The sequence below is a fragment of the Sipha flava genome, unplaced genomic scaffold, assembly GCF_003268045.1.
Source record: "Sipha flava isolate LNK unplaced genomic scaffold, YSA_version1 0_pilon_pilon, whole genome shotgun sequence".
Taxonomy (NCBI): Eukaryota; Metazoa; Arthropoda; class Insecta; order Hemiptera; family Aphididae; genus Sipha; species Sipha flava.
Genome location: NW_020271713.1, coordinates 7,244,579 through 7,272,033, shown reverse-complemented (window position 1 = coordinate 7,272,033; position 27,455 = coordinate 7,244,579). Strand labels below are relative to the sequence as shown.

The 27,455-nt window shown below is 28.0% G+C and overlaps 2 protein-coding genes across 6 annotated transcripts in view; one reads left to right on the top strand and one right to left on the bottom strand.

The window, feature by feature from the left end:
- The window catches only part of LOC112680016 (sex peptide receptor), a 241,958-nt gene extending 234,445 nt beyond the window's left edge, over positions 1 to 7,513 (top strand). Inside the window, exon 6 of one of the 2 annotated variants that reach the window (XM_025550093.1) lies at positions 6,516 to 7,513. In XM_025550093.1, coding sequence (XP_025405878.1) covers positions 6,516 to 6,785 — 270 coding nt within the window. In that variant the 3' untranslated portion in view covers positions 6,786 to 7,513. The remainder of the gene's footprint in view (positions 1 to 6,515) is intronic. The other variant, XM_025550027.1, reaches the window with a different exon arrangement.
- A 14,801-nt stretch (positions 7,514 to 22,314) lies between these two features.
- On the bottom strand, positions 22,315 to 27,052 carry LOC112681301 (transcription termination factor 5, mitochondrial). 4 transcript variants are annotated; one of them, XM_025551650.1, is made up of 9 exons: positions 26,626 to 27,052; positions 26,001 to 26,182; positions 25,594 to 25,691; positions 25,041 to 25,180; positions 23,972 to 24,293; positions 23,748 to 23,915; positions 23,148 to 23,392; positions 22,844 to 23,068; positions 22,315 to 22,782 (listed from the first exon to the last, which is right to left on the bottom strand). In XM_025551650.1, the coding sequence occupies exons 2-9, from the start codon at positions 26,128 to 26,130 to the stop codon at positions 22,524 to 22,526; spliced, it is 1,587 nt and encodes a 528-aa protein (XP_025407435.1). In that variant the 5' UTR covers positions 26,131 to 26,182; positions 26,626 to 27,052; the 3' UTR covers positions 22,315 to 22,523. The 4 variants fall into 4 exon arrangements, with proteins under 4 accessions (XP_025407435.1, XP_025407483.1, XP_025407384.1 ...); XM_025551698.1 differs by having other exon boundaries at positions 26,811 to 27,052; XM_025551599.1 differs by having other exon boundaries at positions 26,823 to 27,052.
- Between the last annotated feature and the right edge of the window lie 403 nt (positions 27,053 to 27,455).

Here is a 27,455-nt window from a genome sequence, read left to right as displayed (position 1 = left end):
AATCATTCTTTAAATAAAAACTATTTATCTAAAAATCATACGCAATGACAAAGACCTTTTTAATTATCAATTTTAATTAATTTTTTTATACTTCTCTTTGAGCCATATTACCAATTTTAAAAAATTCAAAAACTATTTCATTTTTAAAAGCTTTTTTTTAATTTTAAATTACTATTTCGGTCGTAATCTATATTATAATTACAATATTAAATGAATTGGAATTTTTTATTTATATTTATTTACAATCGTTTTCAATTTAATAATAAAAATACAACACCAAACTACATCGTAAAGAGTAAAGTGAGATGAATTCCGTACACTTCGTTACTGTAACTTGTCCGTTGTTTTATCATTGTTAATCCTATATTATCCTATTTTATACTTTTTTTAACAAAAATGTATTTACAATATGATACATACTATACAGCTTTACTTTTATACCTATAGATACAAATGTTTATTAAAAGAAAAATAATAATATTAGTATACATGCGAAAATTCTCAAGGGAAATATACAAAGTATTTTGTTTGAAGTAAATGTGTTCATTTTAAAATAAAAATAATGAAATAATATAATGTAATATAGAATTTTTATACATGATAATCCGTTTAACTTAAACTATAATTTTAATTTTATTAACTTTTTTTTTTTTATTTTAATAGCTGCTATATAGACTATATATTGATTAATTATGTAAGTTATAATTTTTACATTTATATTACCATAAGTATAACTTTTATACAGCCCCTATTCTCTTCTTTTTTTTTTTTTATTCGTTTATTATTAATAAAAATATTGACATATATTTTGATCTATTATTTTCATCGGTCTTTCAACGCTTACCATATACTTTATCATACATATTTTTTTAATACATCTTGTGATAAATAAAATTATTTCCATTTGCAAATATCTAATGTTCTAGAAATGTATATTATCCATCTCTAAAGATATGTCACGAATAAAAAAAATTATATTTAATTTGCTCACAGTTGATATCCATTTATTATCTTATCATGCAAAAAAATATAACAGTTATATTTTTAATACATACATTTTTATTTTATACTCAAATTGAGTGGATGTGTTTTATCTAATAATTTTTTTTCGACTTATAATGTTTAGTTACCTAGAAATTTGATTTACTTATTACAATAACAAGCGTACTAGGATTTGGATTAAAGGTGATATAAAAATATAAAATATTTATTTTTAAAAAAATGAATATTAAACACACAATAAAAAATAAAATCTAGATTTTTTTTGATAGTTTTTTTAATAACATATGACCAAATAAAACTAATTATTTAAATATATTTAAATGATATTAGTTATTTAGTTACGGACATTTTACAGTTTCATAATATTTTAATAAAATGTGTACTATTTATGGGCACTTTAAATTGTCAATTTTCCCAAATTTTAAATTTATTAAGATGCTTTATTTTGGAGGAAGTTAGAGTGTAAAAAAATTCAATTAACTTTATTAAAAAAATTGTTCCTTTTACTATATCAACCATCTTAAGAACTATAAACAGATCTACTCCACCACTTTCATTCAGAATCGTTTTCTTTTTTAGAGCAATGGTACATTGATTTCAAGTTTAAAAGACCAACACAGCAAAACCATGTACCTAATCTTGTATCTCAGCCAACCTAGGATTTTCAAATGATTTTGAACGTTTTTGTGCATAAATACGTGTATATTGAACAATTATTTTTACATAAAAATTTGATCCTCAAATATAAGAGTAATTTATTTAATATCATTAGTCTGCGATTAACATTGCCGTGGTGGTAATAATGTCGTTGGTGCATAATGATAACGGTTATTTATTTTTATTTTTAACACTTAACAAACCAATTAGACACTTAGTCGCCAAAAATACTTACTTCCTTCCGCCGATCACTACTATTGCCCGATCCCAGTCGACTCCATTTCCTGACAATAACTCCTTGATGCCGTCCTTGCACCTTTTCCGTGATCATCCCCTTGGTCTCTTTTCTCTCACCATACAGGTCAATGCTCGTTTTTTATTACATTTAACGTTAAATAATAATATTATACCGTAAACTGCATCCTTTGGGGTCAAGAATTGTTTGAACGTTGTTCTCAGCGCGCGCATACATGTCGTCCGGTTCTTCATTTACGCGGACCGCGGTGTGCTCTTTACCGGATTCGCGTACCGTTTTCGTGTCAAGCACAAGTGAACCCTATTCACGTTGTTGCCGTATCTCGTCCGTCCCCGCATCGTCCCATTTAGTATACGTTCGTACGTTCTCCGTACCGTCACGCCGGTTGTTTGTCGGGTTATGACCGGCTGACGCGACAGCGATTCCCTTGCGACCTGACCGGCGGCGGTACGAATCGCGTGGATTAGTTCCCGGCACGCTGCTACCAGAGCGGTAAACACTGTACCGTTTGTCGTCCACGGGTTCACAATTTCCCCCTCGGCCTCAGACGTGGTACCTACCCGGATCATATTTACCGTTAGACAGGGATAGACTCCTGCCCATGGCATCCGTTATTTGGGGCCTCAGATTTTTCCATCGTATAAAATAAATACACGCAAAATAATTGTAATTAGGTATTAAAAAAAAAAAAAAAAAAAATAAATAGTTTAAACAAATACAGTATAATGACCTATGAGTATGGTCGGAAATCGTCGATAAATTGAGTGATATCAGTATTGTAGAAAGTAGTAAGTTTTAGAAAGTAGTCGGCATATTTCTATATTTTTATCCCACTCCCCCACCTCATCAATGACGACTCTCATCCAACACTATAATTTTATAATTACTATGGTTTTTATACCATGCAATTTCGCATATTTATGATGCTGTCACAGACGACCACCGTTAATTTATCGTTTATTTATTATTATTATTATAAATTATATTTTAATAAATATTAATAAAATTATTTTAAAAAACTGGAAATATATTTTTAAACTTTGTGGTAGTTGGGGAGAAGTGAAGGATGAACTCCTAAATCCTCTATTACCTAACCTGCCCGAAAAATGATTTAGCCCCTCCCATTTAAAAATCCTAACTATACCACTGTCACGAAGATTATCTCTAGGTATACGCGTTAACCTAATATTTTTAAACCACATCTGGCTACGATATAAAATCGAGCCGTAATTTATTCGTATACCGTGCATTGTTTCGGTCGATAAACGGTTTGAATTCATTTTTCATGCGACAAAAACACAAAACGTGATTATATTTTTATTTTTGGTGAATGTTATATTGATTAAATTATTTATTACCAAGAGCGAGTATACAAAGAGTACATCTTTTAGGATAAAATACTATGTGTGGTTGTGTTAGAAACGTTTAAGAAGTAACACATTGGACTAGAACAAGGTAGAGAAATATGTTATGTAAAACTATTTATTTTTCGAAAATTTTAATCAAATAAAGCGTATGAAAATGTGAAAAAGTTATTACATTTATAATAAGGTTGTTCAACGACAGAAACAAAAACACTGTACGCTTTTTTAACAATAATTTTTCTCTGTATTGGAATACAGTGACAGTATAAAATAATATCATAAAAAATTCACATCTAAGAGAAAAATAAACCTCCAGTTCATTTCACACACGAAAGCAGACTATTCAAGTCGAAACGATTTTTCTTTTTCATAACTATCATTTACAAGTATATATAGAGTTTATTCAAATGAAAACTTGTCACAATGTTATACTTTAACAAATATTTCAGAAAAGCTTGTTTATTATCAAATAAGTTAATATAATTATTCGTATATAATATAAAGGTACATGTATATATATAAACTAATTTAATTAAACTACCGTATTAGTGATTTTTTGAGTAATATATTACGAAACAATAATTTATAACTATATTACATTTAAGACTACTATTTTATAATCCAATACTATCTCGAAATATCAATGAGATTAAATAATATTTAGATTCAAAATACCATTTACTTGATGAAAATATTCAAAAATGTATAAGTATTACCTTTTTTTTTCTTTAGTTTAAATTCAAAATTTCATAAGAAAAGATTAATATTTAATTTCAATCCGATCAAAACTAATATTATTATCACTAATCAAGTACAGTAGGCTTTGAACACTACTAACTACGAACATTTATAATAAATTAAATTAAATTATAAATATTTATTAATGTAATTTTTACATTTTGTTATTATAATTTAGGTTTAATCTGTAAATATTAATGAATTTTTATAATAAAAAAAAAAAATTAATAATTTGATCAACTTCATATTAAAAATGTTTTCTTCGAAGTATAATTTATATAATAAATTAAGATATTTTTTAAATAAGTTAGTACACTCTACATAATTGTATACAAATAAACCATGTACAATATATTATAATGGTTATTTAATCAAATATATTACAGGAAGTTTGCTCCATTAAAAAATAAAGATTTTTGGAACATTTTGTACTTGAACACTTTTTATGCAAAATTATTAATTTTAAAAGTGTTTACTACGGCAGAAAGTCAAACACTATCATGAATAGCTTTTAAGCTGAAATTATTATAAGTTTTTCGATGTTTCTGTTGATAAAAATGTTAACACCGAAAATTGGAAACTTATAATTTTATAAAATGTATTCGTATTGAAATTTTATATCATTGATAGTAGTAAAATAATAATTGACATCATCAATAAGTAAAATTGAATTGTAATTTATATACTTAATCATCGATAGTAAAATATGAACATTGCCAATAGTATTAACACATTATGTTCATATTTTCAATATTTTATTTTATTTTCACAAATTTAAAAAATAAAAATACATACACTTATTCGTATAGACACTTATTTTCAATTTAGCTATTTAAAACATACAATTTTTTCAATGTTTACATTAATATTTCATGAACATAAATCGCAAACATACCAGTTTGGTATAATAACTTTTGCCACAAAAACCGTGATATAACTTAGTTCATTTGATTCGTAGATTATAACGTAATTTAATAGTGTTTTAAATCGATGGCGATCGAAAAATTTCAAGCTTTTTTGGGCGATTTATGTACGTTGGTAACAAAAATATAAATTCATCCAAATAACAGGTTTTGATAAATATATATATGCACACGAATGATTTTCTGAACAGTTAAAGTGAGCGTTCATTCAGAATATAATTATACGAAGTCTGGGGTAAAAAACTTCTCTGATCCCGTAAATGTATTTCATTCATGACAGTACAAAGGAAAATCGAGTACACATAAACAGTTTAAATTGTATTGTTCGTGTAAATGAACTAAAGTTTAAGAAAATATCACTCCAAACAGTCTTAACATTTTCCGTAATAAACATTACGTAAATCAAATATTCCTTTGAATCCATAAAAGTTTATCGAGCAAACAAAAAATAAAAATAAAAAAATTTTACAGTTTCTGTAACATGTTTTCCGTTTTCATAATCGAATACTTCCCAATGTATATGTTATCAACACGATCCGAATTATGACTTTCTTCCAGTTTGCCGTTCGATATTGCAAAAATTCTCGAGTTTATCTACGCAAGTTCCTATTTTTCTTTAAGTGTTCAAGTCCTCGTCCGGAAACACTGGAATTGGTAAATTAAAAACGCACACGACCAACGTTCCCGGTAAGAAAACCGGTAAAATTGTCGTACTCGGAGTAGGTTATCACTCGAACCAACGTCGCGCGCCGCAGTATACCAGGTTCCCGGAACATGGTTCTGCGACTACCGTAATCGCTTACGGTTACGTTACGTTTTGTTGTTTATCGTTCAAAAAAAAAAAAAAAAAAAAAATAACGACCGACGACGACGAAAAATCGATTTCCGCGTTACGATTTTCCGCACGCCTCCGACGGCCGTCTGGAAAATCTAGACGACACCTATTCGACGAATCGCTTACGCCGTGTGCGAGAACGGGCGAGACACATTTCGGCCAAAAGAAACCTTTGCCTTCCCGGCCAGTACACTATTTCCGTCATCAATCAAAAATATTCTTCGCGGTTTATTCTGTTTAAACTATACCAACTATTTTTTTTTTTTTTTTGTATAATAATCGTATCAATAATAAAAAATATTGAGTTACAACATTACGTTATCAATTTACACAGTTTAAATAAAATAAAACTAGGAAAATGTAATTGTTTCGACAAGTGTGGCACAAGCACACATATCCTCCATGTCAAGACCGAGTGATCACTTAAGAGTGATTACTGATTATATTACGGGGAAACCAATACGTTGACGGTCGATAAAAGTAATAACTACCAACTATCTAGGCGTATGGAATATCTTTCACCGTTATCTTGGTTCTGTACATTAAACTCATATTAGCGATTTTCTATCGGTGTGTGTGTGTGTGTGTGTGTGTACGTGCTACGGTCTGCGGCGCGGCGTTTTCGTATAATGGTCCGGTGTGCACTTGGGTCCGTTTTGTTTTCCTCGTATTTCGTTGCTGCGCCCGCGTGAACGATATGCGACGTGTACAATAATCGGTTCCGTTTCCGCGTGTTTCAGGTGTTGCACATCATATCCAGCAGCATCAAAGAGATACTCGACTACTCGGTGGCCAACCTGCTGGTGCTGTTCACCAATTTCTTCATCATCGTCAGTTACCCGATCAACTTCGCCATCTACTGCGGCATGTCCAGACAGTTCCGGGAAACGTTCAAAGAGCTGTTCATCAGGGGCTCGGTGCAGATAAACCGCAAGCACGGGGCCGGCGGCAGTTCGCGTTACTCGTTAGTCAACGGGCCCCGGACGTGCACCAACGAGTCGCTTTTGTAAGAGCCTCCGCGGAACGGTGGAGACGCTATTCGGTGCGCGCGCGTCGTTTCGAAACGCCCGGCCGGGGGGCTACCCCCGTCACGTCGTCGCGATCACGTGACCGATTTGCACGCGAATAGCGTATGCGTTCCGACCTGTAAGGATGACCGCGGCTTGGGTTAGCAACCAAAGCGCGCGGGGGTCGGTTGTTACTGGTAAATAAAAAAAAATAATTCGTTCACGTGGCGCGAACGACTAGAACCGGAAAAATTCTACTGCAAGAACGTCGTCAAATAACGTCGATTGTCGTTATCGGCACAAAATCATGTTCACAGGTTAACTCGTTGGCCTACTCGCGCGCGCTATGTCGATCGATTGTGCATAAAATTGTAAATATTCTCCTCCCCACCCTCCACTCGCGATTATCTTAGTTAGATATTGTGTCGACCCGATCTCGGTCGACCGTTTCGATATATTATCTGTAAAAATACACCTTTAATTGTATGCGTTTAAAATTAAAATTAACCAATAAGTCGAATGTCTACAAGTAACCAATTGAATTTCGCGCAGCTACAGAAAACGGTTTTACTGTTCGTTTCTTCGTCGTTTAATCTCTTGGACCATGTTATTAATTCGAAATTTATATCAACCATATTATCAGTCAGTAACAATTTAAAACGGTTAAAAATCGTGCGAAATCGATGATTACATAATCATGTATTTCTTTATAAAATTAAATATATTTTCCTTTTTTTAGGATTGCGTTTATCTTTCCCATTTTTATTTTTACAAGCTATTTTCAAATGTTGACACAATATTAGTTATTTATTGTCTTATATTTTTTCTGGTTCAAGATATGAGAATAAAAAATAACATTATTACGTGAAATCAATTATCTTCGAATTAATTAATATTTTTCAAACGATATTATGTATTTGTTCTTCATTCATTTTTTTACAATTACATATACATATTGGAGAAAATCAATTACAAATTTAAATCAAACACAAACATTTGATTTTTTAATCTTAATATAATTTAAATTATAAGTATAAATTGCAAAAATATCTAATTCGCTTACAATCAATTAAATGTAATCATTTATTATTTATTATTATTGTATTATTCAATGTAAGTAGTGTGAAATCGGTACTTGTTTTATTATTTTCAGTGGTCGATTATTCAAACACGTTTGACTTTTTTCGAGGTGTACAATTGAACAAAATAGTAAAGTACCGATAAAATTTAACTTTCAAACCAAAAAATACCAACGATACAATCAAACATATTAACTACGTACTTTAACGCAACAGTTACGTTCTACTTGTGTATAAAACCCGTTCGGAGTAAACGTTGAAAAGGTTAGGTTCATGAGATTATATTCAGCAGGAACCCACTTAGCTCGAGACAAATTTATATACGAATAAAGATCCGACGGGATTAAATGCATTTTGTAAAAGAGCATGGTAAGATAACTTTAAATTTATTACGTAAAAACAAACCGTTTGCATGTTGATTGCATTCGAAAACAAAATATTAAAAAAAAAAAAAAATTAAATTTTTATCAATCGCATTATTTTTCAACATCATTCTTTTATTTTAATAATTGTTTTAAAACCATCTAGAAATATTACCGAAACTGAAATTTAAAACTATATCCATATTCTCTTCAACTTGATGTAAGATAATACGAGAAAATACTTATTATTTTAAAAAGCATTCTTGATTTTGAATTTTCTCAGTAAATTTTAAAAATCACCATTTACAACAACTACAACTAATCAAATAAGTATAATGTAATGCATCAAAATCCTGTGAAGTATCTCACTGTGCTACTCTTCTCCACTTATCAAAATGTTAACTATATTATAATATATATACTACTAATTTAAAATTGGATTTTAAATGATGAATTTTATATGAAAATATACACTTTGGGATTATAATATTACGAATAAACACCGTCACCACCTAAGGTAAATAGAAGAGGCCTCAAAATATATTATGATAAAAAAAAGTAAAGATGATTTTTTTTTTTTTTCTAAAATCTAAATTAACCTGAAAAAACGAACGTCCAGCGTTAGAACAATTATCGTGCACTTAAATTAACGAAATTATTTTGACAAAACATTTTGTGCACCCTCTGCATGCACCTAAAACTCCTCCACGCAACGTTACACACACATAGTTATGATCACAATAGTGTTATGTTAATACGATAAACCATGTTATAACGAGAAAACGATTGCCCTGATTTTTCGCTCAGAATAAACTCTGTTTTACGCCGATTCACACATTAATTAATACCCAACTCCTTCACAGTGTATATCCGATTAAACTAAACGGCCGAACGAAATATTTTAATATAAAATTCTTCATCAAAGTCGTATTATACATCTACATATATATTATTATATATTATTCTTCGTCGCCATTCTAAAAGCCTATATAAGAGCTCGAACTATTTCCCATTGATTGACGTTTATTTGATTTTCAAGGATTACAAATCCTGTATCCCGCTTTCAATTTATCGAGCGTAAATAAAGTAGATACTTTTTTATAAAACCGTATACTATAGACTTTTTTTAATATTCAAACATTTCACTGACAGTTTCGTATTTAATCACCGACCACTATCAAGCAGTTCATGGATCAGTATTACAAATTTAAAATCTAGAATATTTTGCATACTAAAAACACAAGTAATATTTTAAGACAATGCGTATGTTTTGTTTAATTGTGCACCTATGTGATTTAGTATGGTAATATCATAAACACCGTTTTATAAAATAAAATGCCATAACACGAATAATCACCTAAATTATAATAGATGATTGGTTGTACTTATTCGCTAAATGTATTAATTACTATGGAAAAAATGTAAAACACGACAGATTGAACAATTATTGTTTCTTAGTAATATCAACATTAATCATTCATAAAATCTAAAACGTACACTGATGTATTCACGGGACACGAGTATAACATAAAACCGGTAGTGGATTTAAAAAGAATGACGTAAAAATCTTATCTTAGATTTGCCGATAATGATTCATGATTAATCATGACCATTTAAGTCCAGCGATTGTGTAAATGTCTAATCTAATGCTCATTAGCAAAAATAATGCACAATAGGGATTATTCTCGTATCTCCACCTATATCTATCGTCCAATCTATATAAATCACTATTTTTAAACGATAAAAAATTTTGTTTTCTTGAAAATTCATTGTAAAAATTGTTTTCAAATTCTATTTGAAAAAATATCTTCACTCAAAATCATAATTATAATTAAAAGGAGGAAGTCTAGTATATCATAAACTTATAATCGAACTCATTATATCCCTAAATTGTGTACTTAATATGTTTATTGTAGCATTCAGATTCCAATAAAAATAACAATCAATAACTCTAGTCAACATTTATCTTATTAAATCCATGTTTAATAACTTAGATGATTATTTGTCAAAGGAATTTCGGAGAACTTTTAAGTTTAAAATAACATCTGGTGATAAATTATTTAAACGTTCTTAAATTAGTAAATCAAAATTGACGTACATAAATCACTGTAGGATATAAAGTATACTAATTTATGATGAAAAAAATATATTTACTCTTTAAATAAGTTGAATTCGATAAATAGCCTGATTCGTTACAACTAAGTCACGATTTTGATTACATCCACTACTGAATAAAATGTTAAAATAAATTAAAAATAATAGATAAATAAATCATAAATTATGGTTTAAAATATCGGTCACGTTTGTAAAATAATAGATTATGGTTGATTAAAATGTGTGTTTTGAACTAATAAATATAGCTTTAAGCATAATTTATACAATATATATTTGTATAAACATTTTAAACTAGATTTTTAGTGGAAAATACCAATGGTTTATCTTAAAAATGATATTTTCAAGTACACATCACGTTTACATTTAAAATATAAATATATACTTTTGATGATATTTTATGTTCAAAAATAAGATAAATAAATGCATTCATAATAGATGAGATCTCTTCAACTGTAACTAAATTAAAGAGAGACTTCGGCATATAAGGTTGTATACTCATATATAACCAAACTGGTTAAATAATGTAATTTTTTTTTATTACATAGTATAAACAATTTTCTTCTAAACTTCAGTTCACATTCTTTCTTTTTATTATTTTTCCTTTTATCGTAGTTATTTTGTCTGTAAAATTTTAGAACCCAAGAACTATCTTTATTACAGCATATAAGAACACATCTTCAACTTTTTGTAGTAGACCGTAAAAATGTTTTATTATTTATTTTTACACTAACAGAACATCTCTTAATAATAAAATCATTCCTAGAAGTTTTTTTAAACTTAATAATTTTAATACAAATATTATCTCCCAAAACAAATATAACATATAAATATATTTCCCAGAGTTGGAAAAACAAATATTATATATTATAATCATAAAACTTGATACTGATATAAACAAATACCAATGACACTTTACATCTAAAAGTATCATACTAAAAACCGATTATAAATATGTGAATATCTAAAAAATTTAAAAATAAAAATACATACATAATAAATAAATAAAGTAACATAATAATGAATCATAATTAATCATAAATAATATAAAATTAGGCGTGGATCCAGGGGGGGGCGATAGCCCTATCAAAATGTATAACCGTATCAAAATGTGTTGTATCTAATTTGTTATACTATTAAATTACATTATTTTGTGTTATACCATTCTAATGTATTGTTAATTGTTATTGTCACAAATTTTCGACTTTTATTTTTATAACATAAATATATGAAGTGTCGATAACAACAATATTATTGCGACCGTATGAGCGACGACAACCACCAGCCGGCCAGCCCAACCGACTCATAGAGTTTTGTTCTAAAAATAGTATGAGATTCCATGTTTATTTTGTTTACAGATATTAAAATCTTCCTTATTCCTGACTTCCTGAAATATACATAATTATAACACAGATATCAGTTTATTTCTAGCAGTACCTATAATAGTAATAATTTTTGTATTGACTGTTGACATTAGATTAGACATTCTTTAGTCTTTAGTTTGACAACCGTAGATATTCACCCGTACTTTTATTACGTATAATTTCCTTAGTAATCGAAATTATATTTCTCGTAATACGCCGTTAAAAGTGACCGCGATTTATTCTTTTAATTTAATTGGTGACGTTTGTATTATAGTTGTAATTTGTTATACTGTAATTATTTCATTTTATTCGTTTATTGAACAAAAAAATAATGTCTAAGAGGAAAAATGTCGATATTACACATTTTTTTTAAAAAAAAAGTGCAACTAGTGCTAGTACTGTGGAAAATGATGATCGAAAAACTGAGGAAAATAAAAATAATAATAATAATATAATATAATATACTAGTATTTAGCAGTAGGTATCTAAATATGTATACTTATTTATAATCCGCCCCCCCCCAACGTTAAGGTAGGCTGGATCCGCGCCTGTATGAAATAATATAATACTTTATAATAGAAATAAATAATAAGATCTTTATTATAATTTCAAAAATAGTAAATCATGTTATAAAAAAGTTGAAAATACATCTAATTTTCTACAGATGGTCTATTGCATGTCTATCATAATTAAAATGTATTAATGTTTTAATATTATCTTAATTTACTATCGTAAAAAACTTAACATTTTTAAGTTTGATTATGACGCGTGTTTTCATAGATTAAAAATACAAAACATTATGTTATTTTTTTAATTTAAGAATCCTGGATAGAAATTTTCATTCAATTTAAAATAAAATAACAAAATTAATCATAATCGTTTTAATATTAATTATATGTTTTTAAGCGTATGAAAATATTATTAATGTTAAACATTTAATTCAAATTAGTAATACATTTCATAATTATTATTGTTAAAAATTTGTTTTTTTTTTTTCTTAACACATGTTGAATTGTATTTTAGCAGGCATGTACTGCTAACACATACGTGTTCGTCAAAATAGTAATAAATTATTATGCGATTGGTCTCGAATATGAAAAAAATATTATATTCAAGTATTAAAAATACAATTTAGTATACAGGGTAAGAAAAAATGTTGTTTTAAAAAAAAATAAATACTAATGATATTCATTAATATCAATTCTACTAACATACTACTTGACTACTTATACCAGATAAATGAACGATAGAAAATCATCCACCACCGTTCGTGTGCATACACGCGTGTAAATATTATTACTTTAGGATTACGTGTTTGTAGAGAATATAATAATAATAACATGATAGTACTACGGTGTTTAAAAAGATAAAAATTAATTTATTTTAAAATGAACGAAGGTTAATGTTAATTTATAATTAATAAAACATTCGATGTTATTGTTTTTTTTTTTTTTTTAACTATAAAGTTTTAAAGGTTTAATTGTTAAGTTGATTGGTCACGTAAACTTCGTCGCGTGATACACTGTAAATAGTTTATTTGTTTTCTCGTGAATTAAATATTTCACACATTTTCAGATACGTCTTATCAAGAAGTTTCATATTATAATAAATACGTAACAGTACGCGCACGCGCACACACATAAAATACAGACACATATAATATTATATATATATATATATATATAAGTATATCTATGAATTATTCAACGTAACAAAACGTACGAGTGGCCGTATAGTTATAATTATTCAGTGGTGTGTAAAAAGTAAGCGTTTATGCGATAAATGTAGCACGAAAAAGGCGTACAAAATGATATTTCCTACGAGGTCAACGGTGGTGACGGGACGCACATATTTTTACTCGGAAAGCAAAAAAAAAAAATTAAAAAAAAAAAAAAAAATCATGACATGAACGAAAAACGTCAAATACGATAAAACATCCGGTGTGCGTTTCTCCGAGGCGCACGTAAAACTGTTTGCGTTTTGATATTCAGAGCGTCGTAAACCACGTAATTTTCAATAAGAACAATTCTGTAGGCAGTATAGGCGGGTTTTTTTTTTTTTTTTAAATCATTACATTACATCAAAACTTTTTCAAAAATCTCGTTCCACTAAATCACCGGACTCGTGCACTATTTGTACAAATACGAGTAAATACAATATTATAAATATAAAAATCATTATACTGCATTATATGCAGATTGAGTTATCAAGCTCACCACCATATGTCCTTTTTAATAATGTCATTTTAGTATATTATACCTCAGGTTGATATAAATATTTTACGCGTGACTTAAAAAGTGTACCAAATCATAAGTAACGGCCGACCACGACGTTTCACTAAATAGTTAAACCTATACAACGATAAGAGCAATTGGATTAAATATTTAAAGAAACGTAGTTGCTTTTAACACAATAATATCATCCACAAATACAAAACAACTTACGTAGGTACGGGACTCTAAGATTTTAAAAACACTGTCACATAACGCCGCCGATACGCACGTGTGCAATATGAATAAGCCTGCAGTTATGTTAGTGGCATAAAAAAAGTTTAAATTGAATTTTTGTTTGATTAAAATATTCGCTGCTAACTTAAAGTATGCTCTGCTATAAGTTCGCTTTCAATTGCTCTCTCCCGTTCACCATCTCACGGGGTAGTTTATCTTGAATCACATTATACGAAAGAGAATCTAACATCAAACTCTTTGAATTTTGATATTTTTTACAACGTAAACAAAGAAACCTATGATTGAATTCGATAAAAATGCTTTCCGGGAAAACGGACGAATATTTAAACATCAAAATAACCAAAGTGGCTATGTGAAGTTTAATACCAACACTTATAACAATGATTCCTAGATATTATACGTATGATAGTGTTTTCGATATATTCATTCTGAACTCGTCAAAATGTAATTCGATGTTTACGTGTCATTCCACGCGAGACAATATCTTCAGATGCGCGTATCATAAAGAACAATTGGGATATCGACCGAGGCACAAGTCGTGGTGTACCTGTTATACACACGTGTACTTATCTACCGATGATCTACGGTGAACGCGAACGGTTTCAACATTTAAACATGATAGATGACCACGATGACATGATCAGTTATCAATGATATACGTCCGCCCGCATTTAAATATAACACACCGACTCGTTTATGCAGGACACGTACCGTAGCGTTTTCTCAACGGACCTGCACTGGTCGCGCACATTAATATTACTGGCTGTGTCCGTTTACTTAAGAACTTCCAAATTCAATTCCTAATGGCGTTTTATGGCCATAAACCCTTTGCGACGGGCAGTCGACACATCTAGACGTGCTATCTATCTAGATGTGCTGAACTCACGGTACACGATCGATCCGTTGTACAATTCAACAACACAAAGTGATGATTCGATCAGAAAGAACAACGAAGAACCTCCTCGCAAGTGTTTTTATGCGCTTGTTGTACTTACTGTGCGCCAAGAATATTTCGAGTTGTACCCGCTCGCGTAAACACCGTGGACGTCGGAAACGAATCGTCCGTCGCGTTGTTATTGTACATGACTTCTAAATGTGAACCGACATTTTGATACAATAGCATTTTTGTTCTGCCAACCCTTCGGAAACGTCCCCCGGGTAAGCCTTCGCTCCGCCGTCAATCTAAACCCGTACTGTCGTACGAGAATAATTTGTTTGCATTGGTTAGCACAATGTCATTTAACATAAAGGTCGAGCATTTAGTAAAATGAGTGCAAAGTGTTTTGAGTGCGTTCCAAATGTTTCCGTGTCAACTGTTTCGGCCCGAAGACTTCGCAGTTATTCTCGACGATAATTCACTTCAGAAGTTGGCGACTCACGACATTTTATTTACAAACATTTCGGGTACGGCAATGTATTCACCTAAAATGTATTGTCGGCGTACACCTTCGTCAAAAATTTCTGAGAGTTTGAATTTAGTTGCGAAAATCACGTTTTAAAATTCTATGTGTACAACTGAAGTATAATATTAAAATAATTTCCGCCTCAGTGCTGTGAACACGATTTTATACAAGTGTGATTTTTGGAACAACTTAAGTTTAACACAATATCATACGTTTTAACAAACATTAACCATATTTGTTTGCTTGCTGTAGTACGTTCGCTGTATACAGTATTCGTATTATTGTCGATTTATTTCCAACCGAAGATGCTCGTTGTGCTCCGTTGGTGTAAATTAATTAAATTACATAAATTAATTGATGATAAAACGATACGAAAAAGATCGTAGTATTATTTCACCACTGAAATACTAATAATAATAATAATAAATATTATTTATTAATTGCTAATATTTTGGTTAATGCAAGAGACTGATAGAGATCTTCGTTGAAACAACCCGATCGTTTTTTACTATCGTTTTCGTCAAAAGTTCATGTATAAAAAAAAGATATAAACATTATCAAATTATGTTTACGACATGAAACATTATAATATTCCTAATATTTATAGATTCATCCATTGGTCATTTGGTTTATTCGTTTGTACGTTGTAATAGACAAATAACTATTATTGCTATAAAATCATTTAATATTTAAGGCACATTTTGAAAATATTTGTTTTATTTTTTTAATATAAAAATTAAACAAGCCATTGTTGAAAAAGTTAATTTTCACAACGAACATATTATTAACGAGGTGGCACCTTTCGATATTAATTGTATTAATTGATTTAACTAATTTTCAATGGGTGTTAATTTAAGGACTAAGACACCAATAATCCAAAACTCTCATCGAGCCGTAATTATTTGCATAAATGATGATCGCAGTGATTAACAATCACGAAAATAAATAACTTAAAAGGTCAACCATTGTAACTTTACTAATATAGAGGTTAATAACCTAACCTAACCTAAATATTATAAAATGATTAAACTCATGTACTAAGTGATTATATGTGTTTGGTAAATCTAAAATTGAATATTATTAGTATACTATTATTAGAAATATATTATAAATATATATTATATCGATATTATTATTGTTATATTATTATACAATTTTTCGACTATTATAATGTGAAAATTAATAATTATTGTTTTATGAACATAAAATGTATACATGGTATGTAAAAATACTTAATCAGTGGTGCATCTATATATGTATATAATGCATTTTTATTCTAATGTTTATTTTATAAGATATATTTTAAGTCATAGATTATTATGATAATAGGTAAATTAAGCGTAGGTAGGTATTTTAATTTATGTGATTTTAAGTCGAACTACTTTTAATGTTCAAGTCATAAATTAGCATTAAACTAATATTATTATATGTGTTTAATTTAATCGTAAGACCTATACTTATACTTAATTTCCCATTGTTAGTTAAGATTTGGATACCTTGATTTCGAGAACAAAAGTTAATTAAATCATTTGATATGATAATTTTTAATACTATAATTAAAATGAAATTAATTACAACTCATGATTTATAAGTTATTAACTTTGATTTAATTTAATTTAATCCTAGAGATTAAATACCGAAAACTACATTAAGGTCATGAAAAATATAAACATGAAATCGCACTTTTTTTATTCAATAAATATTTAGATAATCATTAACTTTTATCTATGTAGATCTCACCACGTATAATTAGTATAAAAAAATGTTAATCTTTAATTATATTTATAAAATATATATAATTATAAAATTTGATGAGAACCCAGGTAACATAATCGTGGTAAAAGTAATAATTTCATTGAAACTCTAGACGGAAGATTTAATTTTTGTTCATCATCAGAGATCACAAACAAATTATTAGGTACAATTTTTTTGAATGAAATTAAAATTTATATTTACTTCGAACAACTAAGTATTTAAGCTTGGCACTCGTTAGTAACTAAATATATTTAATTATAATTATAAATTATTGAGTATGGACATTTTAAATAACCAAAATAGTTGGATATTAAATGTTCAAACATTTTTTTGTAATTTAAACTTATATTAAGAGGATAACTTCTATTTAAATGTAGTTTTAACGATGTCTGTTTTGTTAAATCATATATTTGTGAGTGAATTACTCTGCTTTATTTTTAGGTATAAAAAAAAAACGTATGTAAATAATATAATAGTAATTAACATTGATGAAATTCATATGAATACCTTGAAATAAAGGAACGTTTTTAAAAATAAAATAAGTATTTATGGTGAAATGTACTGTAAGATATTATCTTTTAATTATTAACAATATCTATTATATGATATGAGATTTAATGAAAAAAAATTGTATGTCTTCAACTTGTAAATTTATTAATTTAGTGTCATTGATGATAATTTTTCCTACCTATGCATTTGTTTAGCTATCTGTAGTTCAACACTTTTTATTGTATTTTTTTTTAACAATTAAATATGTATACTATAGATTACGTTGAATTTAAATCATTTTAAAAGAAAGTATTATTGTTAACGACTAAAAAATTATGATTAATGTATCTTGATGTAAATAAATCAAAAAAATATTTTTTTTTAGATTTATTTTAAGAAAAATATATAACTCACATTGAATATTTAAACTCACATATTTATTAAAATATTAGACAAATCATATTGTAAACTTATACACTTTGTTATCGAAATGTTTAATCATTTTCAATTTTGAAATTCTAAATGATTTTTTCAAAAGCAATTGTTTTTTACTATAATAATATATTTGTAATAGAATTTTATCCATCTATAATACTGTTATGATTTCTAGGAATATTGTTAATGAATTTTTATTTTGAAAAATTCAAAAACTCTGTATTATTATGTATTTTAAAACTATCAGAAATTAAATATTCCATTAAATAATTTAATAATTTTAATCGAAATATACTCAAAATTATGTTGAATGATTCGTTTGTACATTTTATGTTCTATCACGTAGAAAGAACTGCTATTTAATAATGATAAAAATATTATTGTGAACATACAATTTTACCGGTCTGCTGTAATTTATACGTGACCTACACTGTTAAACGTGTTTCAAAATATATTAATTTTTTTCCTGTACCTTATGGAACGATTTGTGGTTTACAAAATAAAAACACTCATAAATAATAAATAAATAAATAAAACTTAACATTTGTTATAGCGTTCGATTTATTATTCATTTTAAACAAAAAAAAAAGCACACCAAAACAATAGAAAGAAAAAAAAAACTAATAGCCGATGACCCATCGGTTTGTACGTGCCGCCCGCGTAACCGTAAGAATTTATTACGCGCCGATGCGTGCCGTGTATAGTAAACGGTCACTGAGTGGTCACCGGTCGGAGATAACAATATTTGAAACGATATTTAACCGCGCGCGGGCGACAGCGACGAATGGCTCTCGTGGGGAAACCCGAAAAGTTGACCGTCCGATTGGACCGCCGGCGACTGTTCTCGGACTGCTCGAAATTGGGACGATAAAAAACAACAAAAAAAAAAAAAAAAAAAAAAAAAAATGCTCGCTGACCGTCATCGGGGAGCGCAACACTCCTCGCAGTGCAGGCCCCACGGTTTTAGGGGCCCGGTGCAGAGTTTTGCGGGGCCTCTTATATATATTAATTTTTTTAATTCATTAATTGTGTATAAAAATCAAGGGCGTACACAAGGGGGAGGGGGGTAATTGGGTCCGGACCCCTCCATTGTAATTTCTACATACTCAATGGTTTGATAGTAAATAGTATAATAATAGTATATAGTGTATTTTAATTTCCCGTTAACTTCAATATACAAAGTTTATGGATTATATACCTATTATGTATAAACCATACAATAGTATAATAACAGTAATTTGTTGGTATTGAGTTAAGCTATAATTATAATTGGAGAACAGGTAAAATAAAAATGTTGAACCCCCCCCCCCCATAAAAAATTCCTGGATACGCTCCTGATAGAAATCTACGTATGTTGGTGTTATTATGAAACCTAACTAAATGTATACTATAAAATAATTATATTTAGACACGTCGTCGGCGATAAACAATTGTACAAGTATATGTGCGTACAATACCTCAAAGCTACACGTAATTTCAATTAACCATAGTACCGTCTTAATTTTCATCGATAACAACTCGTTTCTAGAGAAACCACATGATCACACGGGTTGCGATTTGTGTACTGGAACCATATTGTTTTTATTCATAGATAAAGTGATATTCGTAATATATAATCTGTGGTGCCTCATACAAGTGCGGGGCTCGGTGCTATAGTACCGCTTGCCAACCTCCAGTGGCATACCTGTGAGGGGGCAACAAGGGCATTTGCCCCCCTCCTCCGAGAAGTTAGAGGTAAGCTTAACCATTTTTTTGCAAAAACTAAAACGGTAAGACTAACGCCGATCACTTAAGTCATGAAGTTTGTCTGCCGTTGAGTATCAATCTCATAATTAGAGTACGTATCTTGAAACAATAAAAAAAAACTAAAGAAAAACACTTAAAATAAAGCAATTAAGTTATAGTCAAATCTTCCAAAAAAGCACTGAACCATTAGTTAATTAAATTATTAATTGATTATAATTTAAAATCATAACACTAACGGCATGCCTCGTCTCGTCGTGTCACTTGAAATTCAATTTTATTTTTAAAAGTTATTATAACTGCAATTTTGTAATATGATCAAAGTGCTGATAAGACAACTGTCGTACAACTATCTTCTTTCCGTTACAATAATATAAGATAATCTTAGAAAAACAAAATAAATTCCATATTTTTAACTATACAAGTACCTATACGTACTAATAAGAGTAAGATTAGTTTTGTTTCATCTGTTACATTTTAGTTAAGATGTGAGTATGATGAAAAAAAGTAGGTTTTCATTAGAGACTCAACTTTTACGGTTATTTATACTCAATTTACAATCAATATCTTCGTGTGGATCACCTGTGTAGTGTTTTTATTTCAGTAAGTATAATTCTATTCAATAGTCTTAGAGCATTACCTAGTCATTGGATACACAGCTACTAAACAATGGTGTTGGGTACAGTTACCACCACCAGTGGCGTGGCAAGCATATTTCAAACCCTAAGCAAATAATTTAAATAATGACCCACCCCTCCCCTTACTAAATAATACATATATTTATATGTATATAACTGTTCAATCGTACTACCTATAGGATTTTTCTTAATTCCTTTCATATACCTAACCTATCTACAGGGGCGGATAGACCCACCGGGATACCAAGACTTTCTCGGTGCCCCCTTCTAATTTGCAGTGGTGTACATTTTTTCAAGGTGAAATCCATAGGGTTTTTAACGTTAAAGAACTTAAATTTATTTTTACTTAGTGTCTTAGCACTATGTAAAATTATTATTATAGTTTAACGGTTCACCCCTTAAATAAATTGTTATTAGAAACATTATTATTATTATAATTCTAATGTTCATTATATGATCGTTTTATTCTTCATCACAACGAGCACGATGTAAAACCATAAACGGCTTAAACCAGTTAGTTAGTTTAGTTAGTTAAACAACCAAACGTTAACCAAAAGTTAAACAAAAATAACATACATTCATGACGGTCAACGATAACGTCACAATTATTATATATTCGTATTATACGAACCACATAATTAGATATTTAACAAGAAAAATACGATCAGTTCTCATTTGTATTTTGTGATCATGTTATCAGATACTGGTAGTCTATAAAATATTAATGGTAAGAATAATGATATACTTATTTGTAAAAAATATCATGTATTAGACATAGGATGCAATTTTAATATAGAATACATTCTAATACATTACATTCAATAATTACATTCAATTCATTCTAAAAGAATAAAATGAATTACTATTTATTTTGCCTCGTTGTACTTCTATTTTTATTATCAGGGATCAGAAGTTGTAGCACTAAAAATGTTAATTTTTAGCTCGTAAATATGCACTTAAAAACTCTAAAATATGCGCTATAAATAATACACTGATAAAATGTGTAAGAATACTTCCTTCTTGAATCAAGGAATTTACCTAATACACAATTCGTTGTTGAACGGTCGTCTTCTGAATTTAAACATATTTTGGATGACAAGCACCATAGTTTAACAATGAACCGAAAGATTTAATTAATATACTTCTGCGAGAGCTATCGTTCTAAATAAATATTCTAAATATAGTATAAATAATTATATTTTTTTATTAATAAATTTCATCATCTTAAATTTATTACTATTTTTTATTTCATTTTTAGTGCATATTTTAGCATAATCTGTACATATTTCAGTCTTAATGAATTTGCTACATAATTGAATACATATAATATAATTTTTTCACTGTATATAATCCACAGTTTAATTATAAATTACAATTTTTTCTTGCAATATTAAGCAATATGCCTCAATATAGATACTTGAAATATACATATCAAGCATACACAAAAACACAGGTTTCTCAGTGACTTAATGTAAATAATATAAATATTTTAATGTGCAACGAATATGATATATATTATTATGATGTAATAATAAAAATTATTGAAACAAATTTAAATTTGAATGTTAATTTTTTTGCTATAAAAATTACTAAGATCAAAATAATACAATAATTTTTTTTTTTTTCATTATGGTTATTGATAAAAATTGGTTTATTACAATCAGTTATAAATAAACACTAAAAAAAACTAATTGTGAAAAAATCCTCGTACTAAATTTGGTATACATGATAATGTATACTAACATATCACAACATGAAACATCACTAACACTTATTTTAACATTATCACAACATTCAATAGTTACGAAAATGTAAAAAGTATATTTACTAGTAGTATAAATCTGTAATAAAATTACTTATAGACAAAACACATTTTAATCAACTTTAAAAAAATTAAATTAATTTTACTAATGGTTCATGATCCAATTCTTCTGTCTCCTCAAAAATATTTTTTGAAGCATTTAGTTTTAGAGTTGTATTATTTTGCTGATCAGTATTCCAAACACCATTACCTGAGAAATGATAATTCTTTTCCAAATGATACAATACTAATGATAATACAAATTCAGGTTTTATTGATCCATTTAAATCTCTCAAGTAATCCACATTGTTCATCTCTTGAATGGCCACCAATGCTTCTTCAATTTTAGGTCTAAAATTCAATAAATTAATTAAAATTATAATTAACTTATTATAATATGTATATTAATTACACTGGATATAACAAAATATGTACACATTGACACAATTGCTCTTTAGTAAATTGTTTTGTTTTAAGATATTCATAAGTTTTTCTTATGTTTAACAAAGATATATACTGCCAATAAGGATGGCGTTCCATTAATGACCTCAATTTTATTTTATCTTCTCCTAATTCTTTAGTTAAATATACCATTATATCATTGGTTTTCCCTTTATCATTGCCATTGGAATTAAATCTAATAAAGACAGTATTAAGAAATTAATTATTTGAAATTAATACTATATAATAATCAAAATTAAAATAACAGTAAAAACCTCTTAAATGAAGAATCATTAGTAACCAATAAATTTAATGATATGCAGTTTTTATTTATTAAATACTTCAAACGATTAGTAACTTTTTTATCATAATAAATAAGGCGAGCAACTTGTGGATTATCAATAAATGATGCAAGCTCAGGAGTTTCTTTTAATTTACATAATCTTTCATATACAGTATTACTTCCTAATGTATAAATCTCAGGAGCTTTTTTCAGTGCTGACTCTGGAATATTAAAGTCCTATAATCAAAAATGAATACAAATAAAATTAATTTTAGTAGATAATTTATATATTTCATAATGAATCAAGCAAAATAAAAAGACTTTAAATTGCAATAATATATTTTTTATTTTTGAAAATAATATTTAATAGTTTTTGCCAAATACTATAGCATTTTTAAAAGATCTACTAATTGAAAAAAAAATAATTTTCTTTCAACAGGTACAAATAATTATATTAATTATAATAGTAAGTTAACTCAAATGAATTCTGAATAATTCATTCTGAATAAAACAAATCGAAACATCCATATTTATTTACACTATTAATCAACAAATTTGTTTAAATCAAAATTAATTGTTGTGCATTCAATACCTTAAAATGTTTCTTGATTTCTCCAATTGATTTCCAGGGTGTAAGTATTATTTTAGGATGTTTACTTAAAACTGTTTTTATATCAATACCACAGAGTTGATTATAATTTTCTAGAATTGCTTTTGTGTTATCAGGATCACTATGTATTAAATAAGAATGCCTTCTAATCTGTTAACAAATGATAAATTAAAATAGTAATTAAAATTAAAAATAAAACCATTTACCTTGTCTTCACTAAAATTAAATTCATTGAGCAAAATATCTATAGTTTCTTCTGTACGTCTGAAGCTTTTATTATGAAGTCTATGATAAATACTTTGTGCATATTGAATTTTTTGTAAATTCATTTTAATTTTCCATCCAACAAATAATTTAAATAGGTTTGTCTGAACTTGATTCCATGAAAGTGAATCATCACAGGATTTTGGATACAACTCTCTTGGAAATGTTGTAAATGATAATATATGATGTTGGACATTTGTATCATTATTAATGAAGTTTAGGTCTTTTAATGTAGCAATAGACTTTTTCGATATAAATTTAAACCTTTAATAAAATACAATAAATAAAAATATACATTAATATCACATCAGTAATCTTACAATAATTAAATAATATTAATTAAATCTATATTAAAATTTTTAAAATAAAATAAATTTTAATTTTCCAACTAAAAAAAATATAAAAAAGTGTATGTACATTATAATTTATAATAAAAGTATTGATTGATAAATGGTTAATAGTTATAATTGTAGGATCTTTTTTTTTTATTTATATATTTTAATATTTTATTCGCAATATGTTGAATAACTTGAGTGATTTAAATTAATTTTATGACATGATAATTTTATGACTGGAAAGATGGATATAAATACCTTCCAGCAAAGGCACTTTCATAATTAAAAGTAGTTTAAACTGGGTTAAAGAAAATAGAGAAGCAAAAAAAACTGTACTTAATTAGTTTATATAATTGCAATATTGTTTTTTTAGAATTAATAAGATAATAGGTTTCAATACTACCATATTTATAGCAGATAGCTCAATATATTTATACATGCAAATCCTTTAATTAAGGGATTTGCGTGATTTTTAAATTTGAGTTAAAATGAGTGTATTAGGTATTATCAAAATTGTGGACAGGAGAGATGAATAGATCGTTGAATATGATTTAAAATAATTTTTTTACTAACATTTTTTCTATATAGTTAATTTATATTATTTATGACAAAATATCATAAGAAATAATAATATTAAATGCACATCATAATAGTTTAAAACATATCTACATAATACCTTATTAAAACATTTGTATCAACTTTACTTTTAATAAATCCTCCTTCTTCTAAAAGCATGATATAATTTGTAATGGTTATTGGATGAAATGTTAATATTTGAATTTTTTTTAAAATGTCTTCTTTTAAAAATCCAAACTTCTATAAGAAAAAACAACAAGTAAGATAATTAGCTTATTAAAAATATGAGTTTACTTTAAATTTAAACTGATTGTTTTGAATTTAATACAAATAAAATATTTAACAACTTAAAAAAAATATTTAAAAAACTTTCGATGATAGTTATAAAAATAAAATCATTTTAATTAAATATGATAGCAAGTAATACAAATTAACTTTTTTACTTTAAAAAAGGTGATAATGATCTATTTTTTAAAATTCTTTACACTTGGAACAAATATTTTCATTGAATTATATTAATTTATTTTTAACTAATCTAAACTTAATCAAATTAAACAATCAGTATTTAGATTAATTAACAGTTAATACATTCATTTTAAATTCTTAAAAATAAACAACTATAATTTAGAATATTAATATTTGTTTTAAGTTACCATCAAGTTGGAAAAATTGTAGTACAATGAAGAATAAGTATCATTGTGAAATGATGGATACTTATTCATAATTCGATTAATTTCAGGAACAGGTAAATCTAAAAAAAAATAGTACATCATTTTAACTTAATTTCTTTAAATAGTTCATTATTTTAATCATTCATATTTAATCATTAACAGTGAAAATTCTATTTATCTCAGAAAACATATACATTTTTAATTAGAATTTATAATCTTATACTTATGAAATATAAATACAGTGTTTTAAATAATATGTATGTTTATTTCCATCATCCTATTACAAAAATGTATACCTAACGTTAACATCAGCATTAAATAACTGTTAAATGAGAAATCAATACTTTCACTCAAATTAACTACTGTAGAAAAAAACTAAGTAATCTTACCAAAATGTTTTTGAAAAAATAAAATTACATCATTTTTTCTATTATGATTTGAACAATAGCAACATGTTTGATAAACGGTTTTGATGTCAGAAATGTTGAACAAATTGAATTTCATCGCTTTGCGAAGCATGACTGAATATTTTTCAATAATAAACCAACTTGAATGAATTTCCAACTCTTTTCTGTAAACAAATATGCAATATTAAGTATTATAGTATTATAATGTATAATATAGTATTATAATAATAATAATAATATAATATATATTATAATAATTTATAATCTATTATTTGATTTAGTACAGATTATAGACAACTAGATAATTGTATTGTTGTATTAACTTCCATAAAACATGCTTTTCAAAACGTTCTGAATTTAAGATCTCAAAAACTTGAAAACATACGTATATTGTATTTGTTTTTTTTAAGACATTTATCTATACACACTGGTACAAATGTTGTCCTGTCCGTTCAATAAACACATTATGAATAACATTATAACATAAACTGTTCAAGCTAGGTAATGGAAATCGAACAACAATTATTTATCTCAACAACTGTCTAATGACATGATAGTGATTGGTTTTCATTGCCACCCAAGGAAAAAAAATGATCAACCCAATTACAGTTCGGATAGTCGTTGTTCAATTGCATATTCAACAACATTGTGTCCATAACACTTTCCTGTATTGACCGACCATATTACATTATGGTAATGTCATGATTCATTGGAAAATCTTAACAACAATGACCAACGATATCCAACGCCATCAACTGCACAACGGGAGAGAGTGTTGCACCTCGAACGAACCTGAGCACTTACGCGTAGTCTGTAATGTAAGTAGTCACGAGGAGTCGCGCGTAGAGTTCGGGTTTCACGGGTTACGCTTCGCAGACGAAACCAATTAATGAAAGGAATATTAATGCCGAGAACGTGCCGGCTCACATGTCGTTAGATCGCGCAACGAAAATCGTGATGTCCGCAACTGTCCCACCGAGAACAACGCGACGGGACGTAAATAAAACGTGTTATCGACACCGCCCGTTCACCGTTATCACACTGCACGCGGACTGATAAGAATATGTACGTCGACGCGATAACGAGCGTTGGTGGGCTGCCGGTCGATCGCTCCCGGCCCAGGCCGACGACATGGCCGTCGTATTCTACGTTTATTTTTACGAAAAGGACACATAAAACGTGATTGGCAAGTACTTCACTTACCAATTGTATACGTTCGTCTATGATGTCTTACCAGGGACGCCCACAGAAATGTAGCTCAGGGGGGGCAAAAAAATTGTAAGTACCTAAATACTTATAGGAAGATTTACTGCTACATATTTCATCTACTCATATTTTGTATTACTATCATTAATAATTTTTTAAAAATCAAAACTCATTTAAGCTTATATAAAATTACATTATTAGTTATTAGTTTTAATATTTATAAGAAAAAAT